The 17,369-nt window shown below is 17.3% G+C and overlaps 3 protein-coding genes across 3 annotated transcripts in view; 2 read left to right on the top strand and 1 right to left on the bottom strand.

The window, feature by feature from the left end:
* ApiAP2 (transcription factor with AP2 domain(s), putative) overlaps positions 1-2,798 on the top strand; it is a gene marked incomplete at both ends in the record, with an annotated part of 7,077 nt that extends 4,279 nt beyond the window's left edge. Inside the window, one exon of the mRNA XM_028679454.1 lies at positions 1-2,798. This exon is cut by the window's left edge and continues 4,279 nt beyond it. Coding sequence (XP_028535166.1) covers positions 1-2,798 — 2,798 coding nt within the window.
* Positions 2,799-3,707: 909 nt separating this feature from the next.
* On the bottom strand, positions 3,708-5,750 carry PRELSG_1438100 (ATP-binding protein, putative; the record flags this gene model as incomplete). The annotated part of the gene is made up of 7 exons (XM_028679455.1): positions 3,708-3,955; positions 4,050-4,116; positions 4,201-4,252; positions 4,340-4,416; positions 4,571-4,656; positions 4,864-4,953; positions 5,633-5,750. 7 exons carry the CDS (start codon positions 5,748-5,750, stop codon positions 3,708-3,710), a joined length of 738 nt encoding a protein of 245 aa, XP_028535167.1.
* A 3,943-nt stretch (positions 5,751-9,693) lies between these two features.
* Positions 9,694-16,449, top strand: AP2-G (transcription factor with AP2 domain(s), putative; the record flags this gene model as incomplete). The annotated part of the gene is made up of 1 exon (XM_028679457.1): positions 9,694-16,449. One exon carries the CDS (start codon positions 9,694-9,696, stop codon positions 16,447-16,449), a length of 6,756 nt encoding a protein of 2,251 aa, XP_028535168.1.
* Between the last annotated feature and the right edge of the window lie 920 nt (positions 16,450-17,369).

A 17,369-nucleotide genomic window follows, 5' to 3' on the forward strand; every position in this document is an offset into this window, starting at 1 on the left:
TTGATAATAATAATAATAATAATAGTAATGTTGATAATAATAATAATAATAATAGTAATGTTGATAATAATAATAATAATAATAGTAATGATGATAATAATAATAATAATAATAGTAATGTTGATAATAATAATAATAATAATAATAATGATAATGTTGACAATAATAATAGTAATGTTGATAATAATAATAATAATTATAATTATAATACTAATAATAATAACAATAATCTTCATCTCTTTCAAGATGTAAATGAAGTTAATTATTTTAGCAAAATAAATTTGTACAAAGATAGTTTTGGTTCACTTACAACTAGTTGTTCAACACCTGATTCATCATTAAATAATAACATTGACTTTTTTAAAAATTATGATAATAATTACAATGCGAAAAAAACTATGCAAAATAATAAATACGACTCAAACAATTATGAAATTAATAAATGTATTATTAATGAGGAGAAAGAATTGAATAAAGGTATAAATATAAGTATAAATGAAAATTATACAAAAAATAATTACCCATATAGTATGTATTCATGTAGAAATAATATAAATGATAATGATCAAATAAGAAATGATAAGAATCATGAATCAACTTTTTTAAGTAATAATGAAATATTTCAAAAAAATTTTTACTTTTGTGATGAAAATTTTCTACAAAATAAGGAATTTAAAAATTGTAATATTAAAGTTAATCTGAAAATGGACCAATCGGGAAAAAAAAATATGAGAACATGTGAATCCAACAGCATTAATTATTCAAATGAAAATTTTATTGACAACAATTTTTTTAAATTATTTAATAATGGAAATAAAATGAATTACAATATGAGCATGACAAATATAGATAAGCCAGGAAATATTTTAAACGTACTAAATATGGAAAATGAAAATAAAAGTTTTGCAAATTATTCTAATATATATAATTATGATAATAACAAAAATGGCTTGAATACATCTTTAGGAGATTTAAATAAATTAAGCGGTATATCTGTTCATCCAAATATTACATCTACTACTACTAATAATAATATTACAAATAATGAAAAATATAAAGAAAATTTAATAAATATAAAAAATAAAGATAGCCAGAAAAAATTATATTTTGGTGAATCTCAAATAAAAAAAGAAGAATTGTACGAAAGAGCAAAAAACTTACCAAAAGTTACGGGAGTGAGCTACGATAAAAAACAAAATTTATGGGTATCTCATTGGAGGTATAATTGTAAAACGGTTCACAAGTACTTTTCTGTTAAAAAATATGGTTTTGAAAAGGCAAGAATTCTTGCTATCAGTTGCAGAAAGCAAAATGTGAAATTTATTTCAACGGATAATGTTTTAAATTATAATTCCAGTAGTAAAAGAAATACTTCACTTAAGGATATTTTAATAAATAATGATGAAAATATATTTAATTATGAATATGAAAATGGTAGTCCTTATTATGCATTAAATATGAAAAAAAAAGGTACATCAATCGAGCCAATTAAAAAAAAAGGTAAGAAAAAAGAAAATTATAAAAAGATGAGTAGTCATTTAGGAAATATAGAAAGAAAATACACTAAAAATAACTATATTTTTCCAAATATGGAAAAAAATATATATGAAATAGAAGGATATGAAAAAAAAAATTTAAAAAAAGAGGGAAGTATTGGAAGCAATAACATAAATAATGGTCTAAATAAAAGTATTCAAAAAATAATTAACAAAGAAAAACAGGGAGAATATAATCATATGAAAAATAATGATAAAGATTATAATGAGAATGAAATTATTGAAAAAAAAATAGAAAAAAGGAAAGTTTCAGAAGAGAAAAAAGTAAATAATGAAATAGAAGGTTACCTAGAAAAAAGTCATCTAATAAACAACAGTTTATACAGTAAATTAATAAGCAATCAGTTATATAATAAATTAATAAATAATCAATTGAATGACGAAAAAGTAGAAAATAATAAATTTTATTATAACTTAAATAATAGTAATTTTTACGATAAAACTATAAATAATCAATTAACTATTCCTGGAGAAAAAGATAATCATATTGTAAATAAGCATTCTATATATTACCAAAGTAATGAAAAATTTAAAAACAACAATTTCTTAAAAAATGAATATTCTAATAATGAATATATTATCAACGAATTTGCTAATAACCAAGATACATATAATTTGTATGTAGATAATATTCCTTTTAGCAATAAAATAATAAATAATAATAATAACAAAATAACTATTCATAACCAATATATAAATAATAATCAATTTTTGAATAACAATGAATTTACAAATAATAATCAATTTGTTAATAACAATGAATTTTCAGGTAATATTAAATTTGCGAATGATAATCATCAATTTAGAGATAATAATATTTTTAAAGATGATAATTATTATACAGGTAATAATGAGCTTACAGGTGGCATTATATATGAAAGTAATAATAATTATATAAATAATAATGAATTTACAAGGAATACTAATAACTTTTCTAGTGATCACTTTATAGATAATAATAACAATAAATTTAAAGATAATAGCCAATACCCAAATATCAAGCAATATCCTAGAAATAATAGCCAGTTTACAAATGATAATAATCTTTTAATTAATAATAACCAATTTCAGAACAATCATTACACTAACAATCCTTTTGAGAATAATAATATTAAATTTACTGATAATCAAAAATTCATGACCAAAAATGAATTCATTAATAACAAAGTTTTTTCGAATAATGATCATTTTAGAGATGATAATACATTTACGGTTAATAATAAATTTGCAAATAATAATTAGTACTTAACTATGTAACGAAAATGAATATACGTGCACGATATAGCAGTAGAAAATGATTACACAAACGAAAATTTTTTTAGAAATGATAAAATAGAAAAAAATGAACAATATCAAAAATTACAACAAAATATATACTTAAAATAAATGCTTAAAAAATTGCTCTAACAATTTTTAAAAAAATGTTCCTGGCATAAAAAGCATGGTTAATAAACACCTACTCAAAGTTCCTGAAGCAAATTTAATATATACTATAAAACCTTAATTTAGTTATTAGGAAAAAAAAAAATTACTTCATACGTTATTACCATATGTGCAGGAACTATATAAACTACATAAATTGCCACTTGAATTTTAAAGAACAAATATATTTTTTTTATTTGCACTTTTTTTTTTGTTTTTTTTTATTTTCTATTTATTTTTTTATTCAATTTTGTAATTAAATTTTCCGCACTTAAAAATTTTTTATGTATATTAAATTATATAATTTTTCTTTAAAATTTTTTGAAGTGCAAAAATTAAATCGTATATAATTGTTTGTATAAAATTTTTTCTTTATAAGCATATGCATATGTATATATATATATATATATATATATACTTTTATAAATAACTATTAAAATATATTTGCCTAAATTTATTTTTTATAAAAATTGTTTTAGATTATTATAAAAAAAAAAAATTGAAAAGTAAAAAAAAAAAAAAATTGAAAAGAAAAAAAAAAAAAAATTGAAAAATAAAAAAAAAAAAAAAATTGAAAAGTAAAAAAAAAAAATTGAAAGATAAAAAAAAAAAAAATTGATTGAAAAAAAAAAAAATGAACATGTAAAGGTAAAAATATAAAAAGTAAAAAATGAAAAATAGTATTTTAGAATTTATTTAAAAATATTTAAAAGAATTATATATGCAATTTTATAATTTTTTTTCCAATTTCCATTTCAAAGGTTTTAATAAAAAAACAGGGCATATTACATCATATGTATGTTGAATTATTTCATATTCTTCTATTATAATTTTATATTTATAAAGTGAACAATCAAGCGTAATTGTTTCATATTCTCCTCCTTCTCCACAAATGTTTAATCCATATTTTTCACTCATCAATTCTAAATAATTGTACATTTCTTTTATTGTTTTTCCAACATGACTTTTTTTCAATCCTTTATAATTTTATAGGTAAATAAAAATAAATAAAAAAAAAAAAAATTGTTTCATATATATTTTTCTTTTTCATTTTTTTTTTTTTTATTATACCGAATGAAGCAATTTTCACAATTATTGCATTCAAATCATCCCTAATCATATTTTGTAGCAATTCCTTCTATAATAAAAAAGAAGCAGATTATGCATAAATATTTACTTTGTATTATTTTTGATATTTTATATCATAATTTCATTTTCTAACTTGATTTTTTCCCCATAAGTAAGTCAAAATTTGCAAATTTAATCTTTTGCATCTATACAGTGGTAAAAGAAAATGAAAAAAAAAGAAATTTTTTGTGTATAATTTTTATAAGTAATATTAAATATAAAATTTTTATTACACATGTTCCAATCGGTTTTTTTGGTAATTTGATATAATAGCTCCACAAGATACTGCATTTATATTTGGGAATTTGGACTTAAAAAAAAATTTATATGTATATGTATATGTATATGTATATGTATATGTATATATATATATATATATATATATATATATATATATATATATATATATATATATATATATATATATTGATATATAAATTGATAAAAATAAATAATTTCTTTACTTTAGCTTCCTGTAATAATTCATATAAGTCTTCTACTTCATCATTAGAGTTATATGTATAAGTTAAGTCATCAACGTTAACTGGCTCTCCTACGATAAAAGTGAATATTATGTTTTTTTTTTTTATTTTTTTTTTATTTTTGGAGTTTAATTACAATTTAATAAATTATTAACAATTCATAATTTTTTATTAAAACAAGAAAAAAAAAAAAAAAAAATTATTTTATATAAATTCACATTAAGCAAACTTTTATTTTATTTTTTAAATTAAGTTTTTTTTTTTTTCTTATATACTTTTAATTTGATGTTGAATTAATGGTATTTCCATGCATTTCGCAATTGAAGGGATTAATTCAAATCCTGCACTTTGATACATAAAACTATCTGTTTCATCTATAAATTGTTTAATTAGACAAATAAAAAAAAAGAATATTATATATATATATATATATGTTTATTTGTAAGAAGTAATAAAAATTAACTTTCAAATGACTTCATAATTCTTTAAGTACAAAAAAAAAAAATGCATACATATTAACACAGATCCATATATATATGTATATGTGTATTTATGTGCTTGAAAAAAAAAATATACTACATTGGTCTTAAATTATATGAAATATAAAAAAAAAAAAGAAATAAATGAAAATAAAATAAAATGAAATCATAAAAAATAAGTATTACTGTGGTAGCACAATGTATCATAATTATAGATAAATTTAATATAGCATTAAAAAAATGTAATAATTTTTAAATCTTAAATGTATTTCATATTTAAAAAAAAAAATGTATTTTAATATTAAAAAAGGAAAGTGAAAAATGAAAAAAGAAAGATGAAAAAAGAAAGATGAAAAAAGAATAAGAAAGAAAAAAGATAAAAGATAAAAGAATATTTTAAATAAATAATATAAAGTGATATATTTTAGCTTTTTTTTTTTATTATATAAGTTTTTCAAGAGTCCTATTACGTTTATGGATATACGTTTTTATTTTTTTCAATTTAAATTTTACACGATTTATTTATATATATATATATATATGTATATAAATGATTGAATTTTACTTTGTTTTTTAAGTGGTATGAGATGGGCTAATGCAGTAATATTATGCCCATCTTTGGAACAACAAACAAGATTGTATAAGCTGTCTTTTCCTCCTGATATTAAACCAACAACATTCATTTTTTTTTTAAACAATAATGAAATGAGAGGGCATGGAACACGAATGGATTAAAAAGCAATGTTAATTTGTGAGGAAACCTTTTTAGTGTATAATTTTTTTTAAAAAAAATTATGCTTAATAAAATGTGAATTTTTATTGAAAAAAAATTTAATTTTAAAGAATTACAAAAAAGTTATTTTATTGTGTTATTTATTAAAAATTGTATTTTAATTTTTTATTTTTAAAATGTGTTATTTTTATTAGAACTTTTTTTTATAATTTTTTATATTCGATAAAATTTTTTATGTTTTTTTCATATGACAAAAACGATATTTCATCTTAATTTAAATTTTATGTTTTTCAATGATATTTTTATTTATTGATGCTTTTTAAAGATATATTTATATATATATATATATATATTTTTTTTTTTTCTCCTCTGAAAATTGTATTCTTCGAAATGCTGTTCTGTTATATTTTTATTCTTTTTTAAAAAATTGTTGAACAAATTCGTTTTTAAATTTGAGTTTTTTTTTTGAAATTGAAAAAATAAAAGTATGAATTTTTCTTTTAAGATAAAGCAACTGCACTTGGTATAAAAAAAAGATACCCATAAAAATAATTTTATAAAGAAAAAATATTAATTCTTTAGGGAAAATGTATAAACTAGTAATTGAGCATTAAAGTTAAATAGGATAGAATGAAATTTATTGCATATATATATATTCATTTTTCATAAGATATATTAAAAAAAAAAAAATTTCAATTTTCGTGTGCATATATATATATGTATATATTTTATTTTATATAATTTGTTGTAGATTTTATATATTCGACAAAATGTTTTTCTTGATTTCAAGTGATATATGATAAAGGGGTTAGTTAAAAAAAAAAAACAATTCGAATTCATTTAATATATAAATTAAACTAGCTAAATATACGAAGTCAAATTGCTATTTATCTTTTAAATCTTGTATATAATTATTTAATGAATAGAAGCAATAAAGAAGACACACATTTTTTTTTAATTAGTGGATCATATATTTTACACATGACACAAAAAAAAAAAAAAATGAATAGAAATATAGCACCTTTCATTTTCTATATTTTTTTATATTGATCTTATAAACTATTTAATTAAAACTATTAATAAATTGTAAATATATATATATATACATATATTTTTTTAATTTATTGCTAATTTTGTAAAAATGTTCTAATGATTTATACAAAAATTAAAGTCTAATGCAGTTAGAACGGAGGTTAATATTCAAAAAAAAATTATCTATTTTTTTCTATGATTAATTTTATTTTAAAACATAAAATTAATAGTGTATCTAAATGTATTTGCATCAAGTGCGGAAAGAAGAAAAAAAAAAAAATGAAACGCTTCTCTATAGAGTTTACCGAAAAAAAAAAAAACAATAAAAAAATAGCCATTTTTCTAATGAAATGAAATAGTTTATAAAAAAGAAAAACAAATAATTAATTATTTAAAATATTCTATTTTTAATTTTATAAAATTTCTTTAATTTTTTTTTCTTATATGCATATATTATAATATATTAATAAAAACTAAAAACAACTTATTTTGAACTAAATATAATTTAAAATTTTGATGATTTTTTTTTTTTTTTTTTTTTGATGTACACAAAAAGTGCATTTCTTTACAGCTCTTAGAAAATTAAGATCAAAAAAAATTTTCAAATATTTTATGCATATATATATATACATATTTAATGCACTAATTTTAATTTATATTTATCTAAAAAAAAACATATATTAACCAAGTATTAGTTAGGTATTTATTTGTAAATCTTTTAATCTAATAATTACTATTAATATTTAATATATATAAATATCAAAATATAAATTATTTTTGTTAGGTAAATATTAGTTTTTTCAATGTAAAAAGGCTTTTAAACTTTTAATTTTGCGTAAATAATCAAATTAAAATATAATTCTAAAAGGAGTACACAAATTTTTTTTTTTTATTTATTCTATATATTATAATGCTATTAAAATATAGTATAAAAATTAAGTACTTTAAAAATGAGCACTTTAAGTTTTTCTTCCTATGAATAGATAAAATAAGAAATTTTTTTTTTTTTTGACCAATACATTAGTTCACAGTAAAATTTTCAATTTTACAACTAACCTTACGCATTTACGCATATATATAATATATATATATATATATATATATATATATATATATATATTTAAGTATTAATTTCATAACTATGCGATTAATTTTTTTTCTTTTTACCATTTAAAGAATTTAATTCCCATTATAATGAAAAATTAAAAACTTAGTTTTTTTTATAGTGCATTTTTAATTTTTACACTAATAAAAGTATTCATTTGCATGAATTTTTTTTAATAATTCATTTTTACTTTTTTCTGCATTTATTTGTGCTCAGCACATTAAAAAAAATGCATGATGAAAAAAAATAAGAAGAGAGAAAAAACATGTTTTCTATAACAAAAATTGTAATAATAATAGAAATTTTTTTTTTTTTAAGGTTATAAAATTAATTGCATATGAATATTCTATAACAATTTAAAATTCATTAGTATTTCTTACTTTTTTTTTTTTTTAATTTAATATTTAAAAATAATTCTTTAAAAATTTTCTAGTTTTTTAGAATCAAACTATTTAAGCTTTAATATATTTTAAAAGTATATAAATATATATATATATATATATATATATATATATATATATATATATATAAATATTTATTCTTTTTATTGAATTATAATATTCTTATAATAATTTTTTTATTATATTCTAATATCAATATTACATTTTAACTAGTTTTTCTTTACATTTTTATATTTCTATTATATATTATAATCATTTTACACAATTCGAAATAATATAATAGTTAATACATACACACTAATTTTTAAAGAATAAGTATTTTTATTATAAATTATAATTATGCTTTATTTTTATTATTTTTTTTTTTTTATAAATAAATTATCATATCCCTTCATATTACTATTCATACTTTTTTTTTTTCATTATTTAAACTAATACTAAGAATATTATAATTAAAATATTATTTTAATTGATAATGTGATTAATTATATAAATAAACAAATATACATACATACACATAGGTATGACTATGTAATATTTTTTTATTTCTTTTAAAAATTTTTTTATTTTCTATTTTAATTTATAATATTATAAAATATGTGGATTTTACTATTATTCTTTTGTTTATTAAGCATTTTTATTTAATTTTTAATTTACTATAATTTCATAAGATAACATAAATTTATATAGTTGCACGAATTAAATAAAAAAATGTAAATTTATCCAAGGAAAATAAAGAAAATTATTTTTTATATGAAGCTAATGAATATAAATATTTATTTTATATAAAAATAAAAAAAATAAAATATATGCATACTCATGCATGCTATTTTTATTATTAATATTTACAATATTATTAATTCTATTATATATTTATTATAAATAAATTTGTACCTATAACTTTGCTTTATGTGTAGGTTTTTCTTTTTTTATTAAAAAAAAAAAGAGTTTTTTAAAAAATAAACAGTTGATGTAGATATTAATCTAAATATTAAAATTAAAAAAGGGGCAATTATGTACAAATTAATTTAATCTTATAGTAAAAAAAAAAAAAAATTAAATTAAATTAAATAATTAAATAAAATAAATAGTATTAATAAAAAAAATATATATATAAAAAGAAAATGCTTGGAATGTAAATACTACAGAAAAAAAAGAAAAATCTTATATTTTGAGTGCTTAAAAAATAGGGGAAAAAAAAAAATAATGCACTAACTCACTATGCTTATATTTTACATGAATATTTGTTTATTAATGTATGTAGTTACAAAGTAAATATATTCAATCTTAAATTTACATATATACATAATAAAAATACTAATAAATTAAAAAAAATAATAATAATAATAATAAAAATGACTCAAAGAAAAATAGAAAATCCTCGTTTCCTATCAAATAATTTTCCACATACATGTAAGAATAATTATGAGTATTTTTCACAAAAAAAATATTTTTTTGTTTATTGGAAAAAGAAAAATGAAGATAATACTAGAAACAATTATTCTGAAGATAGAATACATAATTTATATAGGGATTTAGAAAAATATTTATATAAAATAATGAAAGAAAAAAATTTTCGAAAAAATAATTTTGATAAATTATCCAATTATATGAAGAGGCAGAAAACTATTTTATGTAATAATAAATATTTTCACCTGCATTATTTATTAAGTTGCGATAAAAATATTAAAATGAATAATAGAAAAAACTTTGTTTTTTTTAAAAGATTTAGAAATAGAGAAAAAGAGAATCAAATATTACTTTTACTTAAGGAATATAACATAATGAAAAATAATTCAAATAAAGAACAAGTAAACACAATACAGAAAAAAGAAGGAAGAAAAAAACTTTTACGTAGTTTATTAAATTTTAAGACACATGCAACTAAAATAGAATATATTAAACAAAATACAAGTAAATGTGTAATATTTAACAAAGGTAGTCTCATAATAAAATCAAAGATATACATGAAAGTAAAAAGTGCCTCTATTCCTAAATTACTCATTTTTAAAAACAGTACAAAAAATAATAATCAACATATTTTTCATAATTCATTTAAAATTAAAAATATGATGCTTCTGAAGAAAAAAAAAGAATTGATGAGATATAATTTATATATTAGCATGCATGTTTATTTTAGAAAGATGATAATTGATAATGAAAATATCCTAAATGGTAATTTGAGAAAAGAAAAATGCTTTTTACTTTTTTCTAGAAAATACGATGATGAAAAAATTAATAAAATAAATATTGTTTATATAAAAAGTAATTCTACAAACATTTTAAATATATTAAAAGAAAATTTGAATATTAATAAAAAAATAAAAACAATTAAAAGTATTAGTATAAAAAATTTAAAAAAATACAGAATTATAAATTCAAACTTCTTTAAAAATGAACGATATAAGTTAATTTTTAAAAAAAAAGTAAATATTTTTCTCTTATTATACAAAAAGAAAATATCATCTAAAAAAAATAGTAACGATGAAAGAAATTATGCAAATTATTTTAATTATAAAAATGAAGATGATGTAAATAATAATAATAATAATAATAATAATAATAATAATAATAATAATAATAATAATAATAATAATAATAATAATAATAATAATAATAATAATAATAATAATAATAATAATAATAATAATAATAATAATAATAATAGTAATAATAATAATAATAATAATAATAATAATAATAACAATAAAGATAATAGTAATGATAATGATAATAATAAAGATAATAAAAAGAAGAAGAAGAAGAAGAATAAAAAAGATGATGAAAAAAATAACCACAACATGGATAGTGATAAAGAAAATTATTACGAGAAAAAAAATGAAGGTGACAAAGAAAATATTATCAAAAAGAATAAAATAAAATTTGGAAAGAGTAAAAATAAAAATAATAATTATATTAAAAGGAAAAAAATTACAAATGATAATACACTTAAAATCCATTCGATAAAAAACAATAATAATATTAAAAATGAATATATTTTGAAAAATAATAAAATACATAGAAACAAAGAGCATGACATAAATAAAAATTATTATATAAAAAATAATGATGTATGTAATATTAAGGATAAAGAAATATTAATAGACTCTTGTTTAATAAACAGTTCAAAGTATGGATCGAGAAATTCAAGAAAACGTATGAACAGCCACAGTTTAGATAAAAAAAATTACGATGTATGTTATATTAAAAAGAAGATAGATCTTACTAAAATATATAAAAATGTTATAGATTATAAAAAAGAGAAGATAAGTACAAATAAAAATGAGAAAAATCCAAATTTTATTAATGTTGAAACATTTAAAAATAAAATAAATGAAATGGAGTTCATAAGCAATAACATAACAGAAAAGAATAGTAATAAAATTTATTCGGACAATTTAAATGACTCAACAGTAAAAAAAAAATTGAGAGAATATAATAAATCTGCTTTATTTAATATTAACAATGAAAACAATTTTATGAATACAAAAAAAATTGTACCTATAAAAAAACTTGTAGAAAATTCAGAAATTTTGGAAGACGAAAAGAACAAAGAGAAATTAGTTATAAAGACTAAACATGATTCTATGGATAATAAAAATAAAAAAAATGATCAAAAAATAGATATAAATTCATTAAAAGAAAAGGAAAAAAAAAATTTAAGATTAAAAAAGAGTAATTCAGAAGAGAAGGAAAAAATAAAAAAAGAAAATGAAGAATATCATCATGAAAAAAATAAAAAAGGATATACATTAAATGACATTGAGGAAAGAAACCATGTTTTGAATAAAAAAAATTCTTTTTTAATTAAAAATGAAAACTTTAGCGACATAGAAATAAATGATAATAATAATAAATATCCCCTTATTAAAGATAGTAAAATTTATAACAATTCTGCAAAACATAAAGAAGTTGGTATAAGTCACAAATATAAATTAAATATAAACTCAAAAATTAATAATAAAAAAAGTTCAAACATTAGAATAAAAAAAAAAATAAAAAATGAATTAAAGAGTTATACATCAAAAGAGAATGATACAAGACTAGTTAAAAATTTAAGAAATAAAAAAATAAAAACGTGTAATAATGAAAATTCTGTAAACAGTAATAATAATACAATCGAGACAAAGGAAAAAACACATGATATGGAAATTAATACAAAAAATAACTTAAAAGATAAAATTCTACACAAAAATGAAAATTTACTAGATAAAAATATATCTTTCTCAAGTACTCATACAATAACAGACGAAGTAACGGATACTGAAGAAAATATAAAAAATGCATGTAAAGACATCCTGAATAATTCACCTTTTTTCTTTAATGAAAATGATTATCATAAAAATTGTGAATTATTAAAAAACATATATAGCAACAATTTAATATATAATAACCAAAAACATAAAAATAATGAATATCCTTGTTATCAATTAATACAAAACAATCAAGAACTATTAGAAGAAAATTGTTTTAATAAATTTCTTGATTATAATATAAATGATTATTTAAATATTTCTAATAATAATTTCAATGAATATAAATCTAATTTGCAATATGATTTTTATCGATTTCAACCACTTATTGTAAAAAACAGCGTTCACGATAATAGTATTCATACGACAATGATACATTTAAACAATTACAATTGTGATTTCATACCTGATAATTATAAAAATAATTTTTATATAAATTACAATAAGATTAATAAATGTAATTGCATACACGAAATAAACTATATAAAAAATATTAATGAACATAATTCAAATACTCAGAAATCAAGTTATATAAAAGAGTTAACGGATCAAGAATGCCTAAATAATAAAATAAAAAGTTTGAATATTTCGAATAATTTATTTACTAATCAGTATTATCCATTATTTCCCTCTAACAATATTTTTAATAATATAATTCTTAATCAAAAAATTAAAAATGATTTAGCAAATAATAATAATATTGACTTCTATTCAAGTAATAAAGAAACAAATGAAAAAAAATATAGCAATTCTATTAAAAAAGAAAAAAGTGAAATCAGCAGCAATAATAGTAAATTATTAAATAATGAAATTGGATATAATAATGAAAAAAATTATTCTTATAATTCTAATAATAATGATAATTTGAAAAATGAAAATTATAATATTACAACAAATTCAATCAATAACTTGAATGATGAAAATAAAACAAATAGTTATAATAATTCTATTGAAGAATATAAAATTAATGAAGATTCAATACATACAAATAATAGTATGAATAATAAAATCGTCATTAATTATGTAAATAAGTATAATCATATGAACGATAGTAATCTTTATAGTATGAATATATTTGTAAATGATAATTGTAATGATAATCAAAAAAATAATATTTTTAAAAATAATCCAAAAAATGATAATATAAATATGAAGAATATAGAAAACACACCTAATTTTACTCATAATTTAAATAATTGTGTTAAAAAATCAAATGATAACTTAAATAATGATGAAAAGAATAACCCTCCTAGTTCTATAAGCGAAGAAAAAAAAAATTTGGTAAATTACTTGAATGGAAATAAAGAAAATTCAAATAATTTTATTAATAATAGATCAAATGGAATAATTTATGCAAAAAATGAGAGAGAATATAATATTTGCAATGATTTAAGCAGCACAAATTCTCTTAATTATATAAATAATAATTTATATAAATTTAATATTTTAAATAAAAAATGTTATGTTTCTAATCAGGTTAATAAAATTGATAATATAAATAATTGTATGGCAATAAATAATTTAAATTCTATAAATACTAATTTTAATGATTTTCAAAATAATTTAAATAAAATGAACTATATACACCATAATATGAATTGTGAAATCAATAAAATACATTACATAAAAAATAAAAATACAGGATACATTAAAAATGAACAAAATATGAATTATTTAAAAACTAGTGATCAATGTGAATCAAAAAGTAAACTATCAAATATTAATATTTGTAATAATAATGAAATAAAAGAAAATAATATTAATAAGAATTATAAAAACAATAATAATAAAACTATTAGTACGAATAACAACACTAACAATAACAATAATAATTATGTTAATAGCAATAATGATAAAAAAAATAATAATAGTAATAATAATAATGATAATAAAAATAATAATAGTAATAATAATAATAATAATGATAATAACAATAATAATTATGGTAATAGCAATAATAATAATGACAACAATGACAATAATAATGATGATGATGATAATAATAATAAACACAATCATAATAAAAATATTAGCAGTAATAACAATAATATAAATGACAATACTAACAATAGTGATAACAATAATATAAATAATATAAATTATATTTGTAATAATAACAATGATGATAATAGCAATACAAATAATAATAATAATAATAATAATAACGAAAAAAACAAAAATGAGTTAAACAATCATTCTAATAACAGTATCTGCGAAAGTAATAACACCACTATTACAAATCATCTAAATGACACTCATAACGATTATGAGAAGATAAACTTTATAAATGGTTCTATAAAAAATAATATTAATGAAATAAATTTCCTAAATTTCAATTCAAATAATATAAATAACAGTATAAATAACACACATAAATTTAATTATATAAATAATGAATGTATAAATAATCTTATAAATCAAATGAATTATAAAGATTATGTAACTAATCTGAATTATTTAAATTCCATAAATTATTTTAACAATAACTTGAATAACTTAAATAGTTTAAATAAAACAATACAATTAAATTGCATAAATGAAATGAGATATATTAATGAAATAAATAATGAACGGTATATAAACAATATGAATAGTGAAATACATTTTATAAATAACTATCATAATCATATAATAGCAAATGAATTAAGCATTCATAACAATTACAATGATATAAATCGCTTCAATAATAATAATACCTTATATATAAATGATAGACTTTTTTCTATGAATCGAACAATTGATTTTAATGGTGATATAATGAATAATTATACCACTCATGAATTATCACTCGAAGGTGTTGATCAAAATTCGAAAAATACAAACATGAATAACTTTCATAAAAATGGATTGAATTCTAATGAATTGAGTAGTATGAACTCACCTGAATCAAACTGCACAAACAATAATAAAGAAAAAAAGATCTTAAAATATGATGATTTTATATTTGGTAGAAAGAAAGATGTATTAAAAAAAAGATATGAAATACAAAAGGCAATATTATTAAACGTTGATGATAAATTAAAAGAAATGGTTGAAGAAATTGTATATAATGCTTCTTTATTACCAGAAAAAGGGTTAAGAGGAAGAAATACCCTAGATTGTAATCATCCAATTCACAGCGTATGGAAAGATACTACTAGAGGTCATTGCTCATGGAGATGCAGATGGTGGGAAAACGGGAGAAGATTAAGCAAAAATTTCAATGTGAAAAGATTTGGTAATGATGGTGCTTTAAGAATGGCTGTAACAATGAAATTAAAAAAAAGTGCTCCAAAAGAACAATTGCAATTATTAAAGCAACAAAGGGATTTTTTAAAACTATGTTATGTTAACAACTGGATAAAAGATAATAAAGAAAGCAATAAAAAGCGTTTTCTTAATTCCATTAATATAAATGATGTAAATGTTAGTAACTCTAACAACACTAATACGAATAATCAATTAAATGAAGAACCAAATAATAAATCAACTCATTTTAACAATTTCTCGTGTAATAAAAGTATCTATCCCTATAATATTTTAAAAAAAGAAAATACTCAAAATAATAATACTGCAATGAAACACAATATGTATATGAGTAACCTCCCAAGTCCTCTATTACTATCCAATCAAGAAGAAAATACTTTTAAAAGCAATTTAATAAATGAAAAATATTATATTCATAATTCAAATGGAAGTATAAATGAAATTATAAATGAAACACATAAGAATTTTAATAATACATTACATTTAAGAAATAATTATAACTCTTACGATATAAATAATAATTTCAACAATACAACTATTTCTTCACAGGGATTTAAACATAATGAAGACACTATATTAAGCAATAATTATAGTACAAATTGTGATATCTAAAGTAATTGTTATATAAAAATTCTAAATAATGAATATGTTTAAAAATAATTCTTTTATAACTCTTCAAAATTTATTAATTTTTTTTTTTTTTTTTTTATATTGTTGTAATGGTTTAATAAAATATTTATATTTATATTTATATCAAAATTATGTATATTTATTTTACTTATTATTTTATTAAAATTTTATATAACATTATTTTATTTGTATAAAGGAATAAAATTAATTTTCTATTTATCCCTCAACATTTTCTTGTGAATTTTTTAATTAAAATTTAACTTCATTTCTTAAATTTTTTTATTCTTGTGCAATGATAGGAAAATTTTCATTATTATCCTTTTATTTTAATATTATATTTTTTCTTAAAATATTTTTATACATATGTAACAATTAAAATTTTTTATTATTTCAATTTTATTTTTCATTTATCAACAATATTTAATTGTATAAATTTTAAGCATTTAATTTTTAAATATTGTTACAAAAAAAAAAAAAATTGTTTCTTCATTTTTATTTTTTTATATATTATTTTTTTTTAGTTCTTAGTTATTGTTTTTAGTTTTAACTTTTATTTCTCAGTTTCAGTCTTCTTTTTATACATTTAATTTTTTATTTTTTACTTTATAGATTCTAACTTCCAGTATTAATTTCTCAATTTTTAATTTCTATTCTCTAGTTTCATACATTATCCTACATCTTCTAATTTTTAATTTTTAGTTTTAATTTTTCACTTTTTAGTTTCTATTTTTTAATTTTTATTTTAAAATTTTTTAGTTTTTTGTTTTTATTTTTTTATTTCTAGTTTTTAATTCATTTATTTTTTTAATTTTTAAACATTTTTTTTTATTATTTTTATTTTTTCTTTCTTAATTTTATAACGGTAATTTGTTCATACATTTTTTGTAGATCATGTAGAATTA

Source organism: Plasmodium relictum (assembly GCF_900005765.1).
Source record: "Plasmodium relictum strain SGS1 genome assembly, chromosome: 14".
NCBI lineage: Eukaryota > Apicomplexa > Aconoidasida > Haemosporida > Plasmodiidae > Plasmodium > Plasmodium relictum.